The 13,606-nt window shown below is 39.8% G+C and overlaps 1 protein-coding gene across 1 annotated transcript; it reads right to left on the bottom strand.

Moving 5' to 3' along the window:
- Window positions 1–7,164: 7,164 nt before the first annotated feature.
- On the bottom strand, window positions 7,165–12,059 carry LOC124110962. Its single transcript, XM_046470475.2, has 4 exons — window positions 11,914–12,059; window positions 11,272–11,335; window positions 9,593–9,688; window positions 7,165–8,011 (listed from the first exon to the last, which is right to left on the bottom strand). The coding sequence occupies exons 1-4, from the start codon at window positions 12,056–12,058 to the stop codon at window positions 7,858–7,860; spliced, it is 459 nt and encodes a 152-aa protein (XP_046326431.1). The 5' UTR covers window position 12,059; the 3' UTR covers window positions 7,165–7,857.
- Between the last annotated feature and the right edge of the window lie 1,547 nt (window positions 12,060–13,606).

The following is a 13,606-nucleotide window of genomic DNA, read 5'->3' as shown; positions in this document are numbered from 1 at the left end:
TTTCACCATCAATACTAATCAGTTTTTCTTTAATAATATGTAAATCTCTCGGTGAGACATTATAAACATCTAAACCAAGAAGCTGTACACTATTAAGCATGTTTAGCACAGCGTTATCCCAGGATTTACTGAATTTTCTTGACCAGGTTTTAATGAGGCAAATCAAACGTTTGGGGGCTGCATTATTCAATTTTGACCAAAAACGTGAGATATCGATTCTTTGTTTCGTAAGAGGTGATAGCCACCCCATTTCTGCGCGAGTTGCCAAGTACGCTTTATTTTGGACAGCGTTAATACTGTCATAGCGACTGATTTATGACTACCATTGTCTGAAGTACATTTGACTCCATAGGCAAATTACCCTGTAGCCATGTCTCCATAACTTAATTGTCATTACGTTTTAGGCGCTAATCCCCGTTGTTAATCCTCACCAACATTTCATTGTATATTGACTGACAGCCAACCTGGGCTACTTTATCACTTCCCGTTAATTACTGTTATTTATAGTATGACATTTATTGCCTTAATTGTTCATCCCCTGAGTTGTGTCGGTACGTCACCCCCGGAAGTCCGCTGTCCAGAGCAACGTCATTGTATTTCCATTGTTCAGTACTATATATGTGCTACCATTACACAGTTACTAGGGTGTTAGTCAGGCTTGGTATTCCGAGTGCTGGTGTAGGGACGACCTCGAGCAGGATGTGCCGCTCGTAGGAAACGCCCTGAGGTGAGCTGGAGATGCGCTCACCTCTTGTACGCCTGAGCTGGAAGGTCCGCTCATCGCTGTGTTTGTGTTGTCAGAGCAGGTATTCCGCTCATTGTGCAATTGTTGTTTATTGTTTACATGTTGTGCATAAAGCGTTCCGGGACAGTGATGTCGATTTTGTCCTTTATTCCCCAAGAGCTAATTCCCCGTCAGCAGGCGCGTTGACAATACATCCAAACTCACGATTACCCCAAATAGCAGAACCATAGGATAACACCGGTTGAACCAGATTATCGTACAATGTTTTGAAAACCTCGAACGGCAATCCACCCATTACTTTAAATTTGCTAATTATAGCGCCGAGCGCTCTACCCGCGGATTTAGCTATTTCTTTTGCGGTATAATTTAAGTCGAGATGTTCCTGGAATCAAAGCCCGAGGTATTTATAGCTCGGAGCGATGTCAGTCAAACTTTCACCACAGTTAAACAAATAGGTAGTTTTTGCGACAACCGGAAGTCTATAATGAACGATCTTAGTTTTATTTACGTTGATTTTCACACCAGTCCGCGACACAGTCCAACACAGATTGGAGAGGGCGCTCGTCAGGGGCTATAAGTGCAATGTCGTCCGCATATAATAATAAACTTAGCATTGTACCGTCGATGTCTATACCGCAGTGAAGATTGTTCATTTCATGTGCCAAATCATTAATAAATACGGAGAATAATGTGGGGGATAAGACGTACCTTTGTCTTACGCCGCTTGATACGGGGAACATGTCTGTGAGATGACCGTTTACCGACACACACGACTTAGTTTTTTCGTACATCGATCTAACTGCAAAATAAAACTTTCCGCCAATACCCAATTTTAACAGTTTATACCACAGACAGTTACGGTTCTCCCGGTCGAAAGCTTTCATAGCGTCAATGTTACACATGAAAGTAGATTTCTTAATTGCCTTTCTATTGTTAATGACTGAGTAAAGTGTATACAGATGATCAGTTGTGCTCCTTTTTGCGCGAAAGCCATTTCGCTCTTCTGCAAGAATTTCGTTGTCGTTCAGTCATTTTGTAAAGCGGAGATTTAATCAGTCAGAATAGAGTTTACACGGGATACATATCAACGATATACCACGGTAACTGAGAGGATCGTCGGCGAGAGTATCTGGCTTTTTGATAGGGGTTACCATGCTTTTTTGCCAAGTGTCCGGACAAGTATTATACTCAAAACAGTAAGTGAAAATTTTAAGTAATAGAGCAACACATGTGTTATTTTTCAATGCCTCAGCTGGGATTTGATCAATACCAGGGGACTTACCAAGCTTAGTACGGTTAATAACATTAACTAGCTCCTCCCGTGTTACAGGAGCATTCAGACTGCTAACGTCATATTGCTGTTGGTTAGTAGAGGTGCTATTTACATCATATAAAATATTTTCATAAAATAATTCATCAAACGAGTCAGTAGGATCTGCATTATACAATGAGCAATAATCAGTTTTCCATTTCTCCAGAACAACTTTTCTATCCTTAGCAACAAACCCATTTAGAGTTGCCTCCCAAGGTATTGAGACGTTTACGCACTGTCTGAGTAGAAACGTTAAAGCCACTGGCGTTCTAAGTGTGGTCGCAGTCACACAGTGATGACGTCTTGCTGCATTCAGGAGAAACCTGTCTTCTGTCCATTTCAATCTTTTTTTTTGGTTTGATGATTTTTTTATATCATGAAAACTTTGTACCTAGCAAACTTTGAGTAATATAGTTATATATCTATCTTCAGAGGTTCAGGACAATTTATCAAAAACAAAAGCAATTGACATGATTTACTAAGAAAACAATATGTGAAATGCTGGATCTCCTCACTGATAACGGGGCACAGGTAGCCTGGTCGTGTAAGGCGCAGCAATTCATTGTGCAGAGTTGCGTCCCTTGGGTACGCCAGAAACCTATGAAAGTAAGTTCAAATTCCGGATCGCCCCGATTCTGCCTCTTGGTTTGTCAGCATCATACCTGTGCTCGTGGGTTTCAACAAATTGGTAAACGTCCGAGTCCTGCGTCACTTCAGGCTTTTCTCCCATATTAAGCTGACACGCCGTGATATAACTGAAATAACTGTTCAAAGCGGCGTTAAACCCAACTCACTCACTCACTGGTTGATAACATCTATGCATAATTTGGGGATAAGACATAAAGACAAGTAGGCATAAAGACATAAAGACATTGGAGCCAATTGTGACCCCCTTTTTGCTGATCTGTTTTTAGATGCATATGGACAGTAATTTCTGCTCTGATTGACAAAATCAAAACAAGTTAATTTGGCATATCAGGTATACCGACTAGCTTATATTATTCGATAACCATCAAATGATCAGTTCACTTCCAGTGAGGCCGCCTCGTCTGTTTCATATTTAGATCTATGTATAAAGATTTAGAGTGCCAAAATTGTCGACTGTATGGCAAGAATTATGACTTCAACTTTCAAACAATCATCTTTCCCTTTATGTAGGGGCGGTCGGGTAGCCTAGTGGTTAAAGCGTTCGCTCGTCACGCCGAAGACCTGGGTTCGATTCCCGACATGGGTAAAATGTGTGAAACCCATTTCTGGTGTCCTCCGCCGTGATATTGCTGGAATATTGCGAAAATCGACGTAAAACCATACTCACTCAGTCCCTTTACGCCGAACTATATCTCAGCAGCTCCAGCCCCGGGTGTCTACATTTTACAACTTTCGAGGTAAACTCGAGCAAGCTCTTTCTACCAAGATTTTAGAGAGTGGCACACAATTTTTTTTCAAAAGTCGATTGATCAAGGTTACAACATTAAAGGCCTAAGTAAAGCTTTCAAATAAATTTTATGGAATATATGTTGAGGACATTTCCAAATTTGACGCATCAGTGACAAAAATGATGTCCGATGCAATTCCTTATTTTCACTTATACCATTTGTTCCTGTGTTTTTGTTGGTGAACAATTTGACTAGCCTTTGCAGGTGTTTGCGAGGTGTGTCACCGTAGCAGCAGGATACGCTCATCTTTTCCCGAACACCTGGTATCACTGCTATTTGATCGGTGGCCCTGTTGTCTAAGAGTTGCGTCCCTTGGGCACGCCAGAAACCTATCACTGTGGGTTCGAATCCCGGTTCGACCCGATTATGTTTCTAGGTTTGTCAGCATCATACCCGTGCTCGTGGGTTTCACCGAGGTGGTAAACGTCTAAGACCTACGTCACTTCTGGATTTCCCCCCACATTAAGCGGACACGCCGTGGTGTAACTGGAATACTGTTAAAAGAGGCGTTAAACCAAACTCACTCACTCACTCACACGACACAAATCAGCCATAGCTCATGCTGTGAACGCTCGATCTTCATTGCGCTGGGCCCGTCACGATATGGCTGAAATATTGCCGATGTGACGTAAAGCATTAACTCACTCACTCACTCATTGCGCTGAGCCATGATTGTTGTCAGAGTCGACAAAACTTCATGTACCGGATCGGGTGATCAGGATCGCTGACTTGGTTGATGCATGTCATCGGATCCCAACTGATTGATGCTCATGATATCAATCACTGAATTATCTGGTCCGGACTCGGTTATTTACAAACTGCCGTCATAGAGCTGGAATATTGCTGAGTGCGGCGTCAAACAACATACAAACAAATCATGGCACTGGGACAATAGAATTTCTAGTGAATGCGTCTTAAGCTAATGTATTACGGTAGTTCTGCAACTGCCCGTGCTGTACAGCTGACATGTAAGGAATAATGTCAAGAACATCTTCGCATTCTCGATCTTTGGAAACCAGCTAAATGTGCAAAAGATGCGGGATTACAAGATCGCAAGATTGTCCCTCACAATATTCCATAGACATTTAAAATATTTATTACCTTATCAGCAACGTATTTCTAGTCTAAATTCATAAAGGAATGAACAAAGTGTTTATGACATTCTCATTACTGTATTTTCAAATAACGTAAAACAGAAATATTTCAAGACACTGCAAGCGTATATCATGACATGGGTAAATACATTTTGTGGATATTAAATCATACAAAATAGTAGTTTTTAATTCCAGAATAAAGAAACGTTTTTTCAGAAGGTAGAAACATTAATTATGACCCCAAAAAAGAGAAAGAAATTGCAATGGAACCATAAAATATGTCAACTGGATGTTCAATTATTATATATTTCGTCACGATATGGCTTGTATGTGATGCATATACCTCTATTAGAAAAAAAGTAAATTATTAAATACATCAGAAATGAAAGTGCAGTTAACATATTCATAAATATTATGAAGACTCAAAATACACTAACAATAAGTGTATACCTATTCAATGTGCAAAAAATAAGAAATATGTTAAAATACCACTTAATTTACCTATTTTCCAAGAATGCTACATACGGTATTTGTATATATATATATATATATATATATATATATATATATATATATATATATATATCTATATCTATATCTATATATCGTGTGTGTGTGTGTGTGTGTGTGTGTGTGTGTGTGTGTGTGTGTGTGTGTGTGTGTGTGTGTGTGTGTGTGTGTGTGTGTGTGGATGCAAAATAGCGCTCAGAAGTGAAACCTTTATATGTCTGTATTTTGGGCCACTGGCCTCTATACTGAATAAATTGTCTTATATTTCGTCACGATATGGCTGAAATACTGCCGATGTGACGTTAAATATTAACTCACTCACTCACCATAATTCTATAAATAAGGTAATTCTATCTTCGTGAGATTTAAACATACTTGAAGTTGGCTTTAATCACTCACAGTCTAATATTATCAATGTACGGTAGTGAGTGAGTGAGTATGGTTTTACGCCGCTTTTAGCAATATTCCAGCAATATCACGGCGGGGGACACCAGAAATGGGCTTCACACATTGTACCCATTTCGGGAATCGAACCCGTGTCTTCGGCGTGCCGAGCGAACGCTTTAACCACTAGGCTACCCGACCGCCCCTGTACGGTAGTGTAGTATCAAACCTGAAAAAAACATGGCCAAGAAGAGGTGAGGTGAAATGGGGTTTAACGTCGCGTCCAAGATTATTGCACTTATATAGCGACGTGCATGTACGTGTGTGTGTTTGTGTGGCTGCTTGTACTAGTCCGGACTGCTGCCGATTTATAGTGCTAGCTCACTGAGAATACCATGCCGCAGTTTAACATGAATACCCCACTCAGACACAGTATACTGACTCCGAGCCGACCAGTCCTTGTTTTAGCCCCTCAATGCCGAGCGCCAGACACGGTAACAACAAGTACCATCTTTTAACGTCTTTTGGTATGACGCGGTCGGGGATCGAACCCCGGACCTTCCGCTCTCCGGGCGGACACTCTACCACTAGACCACGGAGGCGGTCTTGGCCAAGAAGAAGGGGTAGAGTGTATATGTACACTTCTCTACAGTGTGAGGTAAGCTTCTGTTATATTCCTGTACATTGATTGTCACAGCTGAATGTGTTATGAATCTCATACATGTAAGTGGATAGGGTGTTTCGCCATTTTTGCAATATTCCAGCAATATCCAGAGGAGATCGCCTAGAATGGGACGTTGTTAGGAATCGAACCACGTCTTTAACGTAACGAGCCAAGGCTCAAACAACTGGACCACCCTACCGCCCTTTGTCTGAATGGTAAGAATGTTACTTCATGCTAGCATTGCGAAATGTATCACTTTGAGCTTTCCTCAGACATTTAAGCTGACATGTCATGATATAACTGATGTACTGTTCTATGCTAAGTTCATCTTCCGCAGGCGAAAGCGTCCACTAGCCTGTTTATACAAGTCTTGTCTCGACCCTTGCCACATCAAGCCCACTTTTCTTTGCTAAATATGATTGGACAATCGCACTTATCGATAGTCCAATCAGGGAACGTTTCACCAAATCAACATCTACGACTGGTACACCTTAGTATAAAAGTGATTTACCGCTGCCTGTCTTTGTTGACATGAATATGTCTCTTCCATCTTTTAAACACACCTCCCCACCCTACCCCCACCCCCTAACGATTGCCGTTGATTTTGTGTCAGGGGTGAAATCGCAAAATCTTTTCTGTATCTAATCGACTAGGTCGTCGCCTATGGTCGTCGCCATCTTTGGGAAGCTATACGAGATAAGACCAGCGATTTGATTGGATATTGCGTTTTCATTACAAGGGTCACAACTCGTGTTGCACGCGAGATGGCGCCAGGGTCGAGCCAAGATAAATTGCCTTGATGTGGCAAGGGTAGAAACTAGGCTTTGATATAGGCTGGGGTACACGTTTGCCAAGGGAAGTCTAGGTGCTGGTTTCATCTTCTGTGTGATATAAATGATATCGTTAAAAGATTCCATCAAAACAAAAGAAACGGTGTAACTGGATTAAAGATAGATGGAACATCCAGTGTAGACGAAACACTTAAATCATAAAAAGTCAAACAAAGAAAGACGATATGATTCAAACTTGAACAAAAGATATCTTTAATAGATTACAACAAAACAAAAGAAACAGTGTAGCTGTATTAGAGATAGTTGGAACATCAAGTGTGGACGTAACACCATGAAGTGCCCATGGTAACACTGAAATCAGAAAAAGTCAAACAAAGAAAGAAAATATGATTCTATCTCAATAGAAACCGTGCATTACTACTACTACTACTACTACTACTACTACTACTACCACTACTACTACTAAAATTTAAAAAATATCAAATATAATCTTATATTTATCAAGTACATTACAGAATATTTTGTGAGAATTTTTCTACTTGACTTTGGTTACAAACCAAACACAAGCTCGGAGATTTTAGCTCTCTTTTTTTATCTCTTTTAGTCTCAATTTGAAGCTTCGTTGTACTTCGACCTTAAATGACAGCGCATGCACAAATGTAAACGTTGATATGAATCTGTTTGCTGCATTAACATTACATAGACAGCTGTGGGTTTCCGCGGTGTGTGAAAACACTAATGATTGCATGCACGTTCAGGTGACCAAGTCGGGAGTTTCGAGAGTTGGCTGTTAGAGAGGGATATGGAACTGCGTAAAATCGGAACCTATAGAGAAGCACTACTTCAAGTCGTAATTTGGGGAGAAGGGTCCACTTTGAGAGGGGTGATAACCGCTTTCAGTCTGAGGCTGGAGAGATGGAACTATTTTCCGCCGGATGTTGTTGAGTTGGAGGCAGCAGATATAGCAGGTGGGAGCATAGAAACTCTGTCGGTACATTGACAGCTCGGGTCACACTTCATCCCTACGGTGCTGTAATACAGTGTCTTGTAGTCCGTGTGGATGTAGTATTGCCGACTGGAACATAACGTAAAACATGAAGGTCTTGTAAGTAAAAGGGATGAGAACTTTGATTATTAGAAAGTAGGCACAGTTTATGCATAACAACTTCTTTATTTTACTGTAAAAGCGACGTCTCAGTATAGATCCTTATACCCGTGCCAAGCAAAACTGAATAATGAGTGAGTGAGTGAGTGAGTTGGGTTTAACGCCGCTTTTAACAGTATTCCAGTTATATCACGGCGTGTCAGCTTAATGTGGGAGGAAAGCCCGAAGTGATGCAGGTCACTTCGGTGAAACCCACGAGCACGGGTATGGTGCTGACAAACCTAAAACATAATCGGGGCGAACCGAGATTCGAACCCACAATCATAGGTTTCTGGCGTGCCCAAGGGACGCAACTCTGCACAGCGAATCGCGGCACCTTAGACGACCTGGCCACCCGTGCCCCCAGACTGAATAATGAACGTGGTACAGAACATATTCGGTAAGTGATGGATTAACAATAACAGCAATTGAATACAGATAAATAAATAAAACGAGAAGGTTAAATAATAACAGCAGGATAAAAGTGTAACACGATGGCCAGAAAACTCATTATGCATATTTTTTATTGTGTTTCACAATTAATAAATGAATCGATACACGAAGTAAACGAATGACGTGTAGCATACTCGAGCCTATAATGTACACGTATTATATATACAGGGACTTTCATATTCGTGACCAACTCGTGTTATTCCGGGACAAGCCGAATAGCGACTCGTGCCCCTCTCGTGGCCAGTTTTGCAACCGGGTTCCGTCTTAGCGCAAAAGGGCATACATAAAACAATTGTCAACTCGTTGCGCAATGGTTCACATATATTTCCCCATATATCATTTATATTTACAATTAAAAGCACATCAGGACATGCGAAATTATACAGTATGATTGAACACATTTAACTGTGTCTTGGGTATATTTTTAGATGGAAGACATATGTAAAAACAGAAATTATTTCTGAGGGATTCTTTGACGAAGAACTTGAAATCAAACGCGCATTCTGATTGGTTTGTCGTATTTTCGCACATTACATTCATAGATAGGGGGACGAGTCTTCTTGCAGGTTACGGAAAGGGGCGAGTGGTGACGAATGGGACTTTCAGAGCGTACTCCATTCGTCACCACTCGCCCCTTTCCGTAACCTGCAAGAGGACTCGTCCCCCTATCGATGAATGTTATGTGCGAAAATACGACAAACCAATCAGAATGCGCGTATGATTTCAATTTCTTCGTCAAAGAATCCCTCAGAAACAATTTTTGGTTTAACATATGTCTTGCATCTAAAAATATACCCAAGACACAGTTAAATGTGGTCAATCATACTGTATAATTCCGCATGTCCCGATGTGCTTTAAATTGCATCTGAAATATATATAATATATGGGGAAATATATGTGAACCATTACTCAACGAGTTGACAATTGTTTTAGGTATGCCCGTTTGCGCTAAGACGGAACCCGGTCGCAGAAATGGCCATGAGATGGGCACGAGTCGCTATTCGGCTTGTCCCGGAATAACACGAGTTGGTCACGAATGAGCGTACTCCTCATCCTTACCGGTATTTCCTGCAGGAGCCCCACGCCCAGAAGCCACAGGACGTGCTGTATGAGCTGGAGCGAGACCTCCGCTCGGTGAGGGTCGCATGTTTCTTGCTGTGACAACATGAGATGATGCAGTGATAACAATAATTAGCTGTGAAGAAAGGTTTCCAATTGAACTTCGATCTCGTAACAGACTTGTGTGTACTACAATAACTATTTGCTGATGGAATATAGACAAACGTCGTTAATCAGATTTCACATAATACTTTAACTTTTCACTTTATTTTTGTATTTTATTTAAAGGGAAACAACACTCCAAGTCTGAAAGTCTTGACATATGGATCGGCTTTTTCTTCGCGGATTCAAAATTGCTTATTATGGACTATACTTTTTACTGGTTTGACTTGTGTTCGGCGCTATTTTCGTTGCGTTGCGTTGCGCGAGAATGAGAAGCTGTATATGATTACAGAGGTATACAATGGAGAACTGCAGTCAAACTGTGTGTTTCTGTGCATACCCAATTGAATGGGTGAAGCTATCGGTCAACATATATTTTGTACAATAAAACAAGTCTACATTCTGTCCCTTCAGAGAATTCAGGCAAACGGACAGGTGATAACAAACTTGGTAAATCAAAATGTGAAAATTGAGATAAATTATCACCACGCATGATGATTTACCATTTAAATTGTATTTTCCGTTCTGCTAGGCATTGTTTTATTTGCATAAATAAAGATTACCACGTGTAATTTCTAGTAAAGTAAGCCGGAAATATAAATCAGCTGTACGCATTTTTTCCACCAATATACAGGAGATACGGTTAAAAAATACCCAATAATATAATTTCAAAGAATCTTGATGCAGTGATCGAATGAATTGTATCGGAAACTTTTTATTTTATCAGAAATGTTCCCATATCGAATTTATTTTGTTTTAACGTTTACTTTATATATTTAAAATAATAATAACCATAAGCGTATAGCACTTTTGAACAACTGACATCTATTGCCGGATATGTTTTACGTATGGAACAATTTGATCAGTCACCGTTAAGGTCTCGCGCATTCTTGCCACAGCAAATGAAAGAAAAGAAAACGCAAATCTCATAATTACAACCCACAAGTTATATGTATAATATCAGCCAGTTCACCTTGTTCGGGGAATGTATCCTTCAATGTCCACATAAAGGACCAATATCCCATACAGCTGAAGCTGTACAAAGAAACCTGTTTGATTTCACGTGTATTTGTTACAATGTAATATTTAAAAAAAAGTATATATATTTAGCGTTGGGGATATTATTACCTGTCTTCGTCTCTCAACTGATCACGAGAGTTTGTTTCAGGTGTTTCACATAGGTGTCATATGTCTCATTGGTCAGCTGAGATATCACACGTGACAACTATGTTCATGATGTCCACGGGTCTTTAAAAAATCGATTGAGTTAGATAATAATGAACAATCAATCAACGTATTATCGGCTAATCCTTTGAGCAAAGTATGTTGTTTTTAGATAGGCACTTCACGCCCAGATATGGATGTATTCCGTCTGCTTTAGTAAACGTATGCTGTCAACGAGTTGGTCCGAATCCTAGTTTTAAACGTTGCCGCCCAGACGACTGAGAGTTGGAGAGTTGTTTCCCTTTAAGGTAAAAATGCTGCGGCAAGTAAATAAAGTGTGTGGTGAAATATACCTTATTTTTCCAGTGAAGTGGACTTCGCACCCCCTACAACACTCTACCTCGCAGTCAGAGGATCCTAAAATGTCCAACACATACTTTATATTCCAATTGGAAAAAATATTAAAGCAATATAATATCAAGATCCTACTTATTTTAAAGGTTAAGAGAATACGGGTTTCTCATATTGCTATAGTTAAGATATGACAATATGAAAGAATCGGGCGTTCTTTAACTTCTTTTGAGATATCTTACATATACAATACCAGAAGAAGCACATCAAGTTGATTTAACTTGCTTACCTGATGTAACTCTTTCACGCTTACATATACAATACCAGAAGAAGCACATCACATTGATTTAGCTTGCTTACCTGATGTAACTCTTTCACGCTTACATATGCAATACCAGAAGAAGCACATCACATTGATTTAGCTTGCTTACCTGATGTAACTCTTTCACGCTTACATATGCAATACCAGAAGAAGCACATCACATTGATTTAGCTTGCTTACCTGATGTAACTCTTTCACGCTTACATATGCAATACCAGAAAAAGCACATCACATTGATTTAGCTTGCTTACCTGATGTAACTCTTTCACGCTTACATATACAATACCAGAAAAAGCACATCACATTGATTTAACTTGCTTACCTGATGTAACTCTTTCAGGTAAGAAGCAAAGTAGGAGTACGACAAGGATATATTTTCCTTCCACCCTCATTATGACAAAGTGACTAATTAGCTTTGTTTGCTGCAGTGTCGCCCCGTTTCCCTGTGGTAATCTCATATAGCTCATATATAGTGGCCAGAGTTGTGGGCATGCCTCTCATTGGCTGAGAACAACCAGGAAGCGGGAATGAACCGCCAGGCAGGTATTAATTAACCATAGCAGCTGCTATTGGTTAACCGGTTCGAACTGCATGCATGTAATTTGATATGCAGTTAGCATATGCTATATCGATACGTATTTTGATTTTTCAACTAATTATGGCCTTTCGTATTGACCACACAAATATATCTGCGGTTTCAACAGCAAAATAACAATTACTTGTTTTAAGTAGCAGATCTCAGTGACGGCTTTTCTGAAATGTGTCTTGTATAATTCTGATCAACTGTTTTACATACGCCGATAGTTGGGCGTACAACGATCAGCGTGACCTGACATATTCCCCCACTCTATGTTTACGTGCTTAATGGTACAATTTAAATATGTTAGTGTTTCAGTTGCTGTTATTAGTTTTTGCTGTTTATATCTCTAGGGATCCTCAACACCACTCTGTGTTCCGTATAAGTAAGGTTGGGAAGGCACAGTTAACATTGCATCTGCCTACTATGTTTATCTTAGTGACACGGATGGTCATCTGGCTCAGTGGCAGAGTTATGTCCCCTAGTCGTGCCAGGCTCAACTGTTAACCGCCTTGAATGTTGCTGACTGCAGCATTAACAATAAACAAAATGAAAACATAATATGAGTTTGTGGGTTCGAATCCCAAATTATCTCTGATTATGATCCTTTCTTTGTCAGCACCCTCCCCGAACGCTACTCTAGAGTTTCCTATCTCGTTTTAAGCTGACAATTAAACCAAGCTCATTCATTCACTACTGGCCTTTTTTGAATACATGCGCATGGTCTCCAAAATATATAATAAACACAAATACACACGAATGTATTATTGTGAAAAAAGTTATTATTAAAATCATGGGATCAGTAAAGCATGTTGAATTTTTAAATATTATCACCTCCCCACCCCCCACCCCACCCAACCTTTTCCTTACTACCCTTACAAAGAAGACGGCATTTCCGACAGCAGTTTAATTCTTTTCAGTAGTGATTCGCGTCCTTTAAAAACAGTTTCCCGTTGTACACAACCGTCCTGCTTTGTGCACACATTATAACATTATCTACGCTGAAAAATGACTAAAATGATTTTGTTTTCGTATTAAATTCAAACCGCTTTACTTTTTACTATTTGCACGAATTAACAATCAACAACAAAGAATAATCATTGTATTGCAGGTTTCTTTTTTTTCGTTTTTAAAAAACAATGTACTCAATTGTGTATAGATAGTGCGTTCTTGGTAAGACTGTCGAACTGGCGAGAATCTACGATAGTTGTCTCATCTATGTTTGTATAATATTACTTCATGCTGCTTAGTTGAAACATGCACGCAAATATATGTACAGACTACATACTGTTAATTATAAGTTATTCATGCCTACCGAAGCAAGACTACGGCCAACGGGTCTCATTACAGATGACATCATGGATAGTAGGCAATGCTTTACAAAACCCTGGTTAAGTAAACCATTTGCAAACTTTTATCTGATTTTGTTGTCTTCAGA

This window comes from Haliotis rufescens, unplaced genomic scaffold, assembly GCF_023055435.1.
Source record: "Haliotis rufescens isolate VD_foot unplaced genomic scaffold, xgHalRufe1.0.p SCAF_1, whole genome shotgun sequence".
NCBI classification, from domain to species: domain Eukaryota; kingdom Metazoa; phylum Mollusca; class Gastropoda; order Lepetellida; family Haliotidae; genus Haliotis; species Haliotis rufescens.
This window is presented reverse-complemented; position numbering and strand designations above follow the sequence as displayed.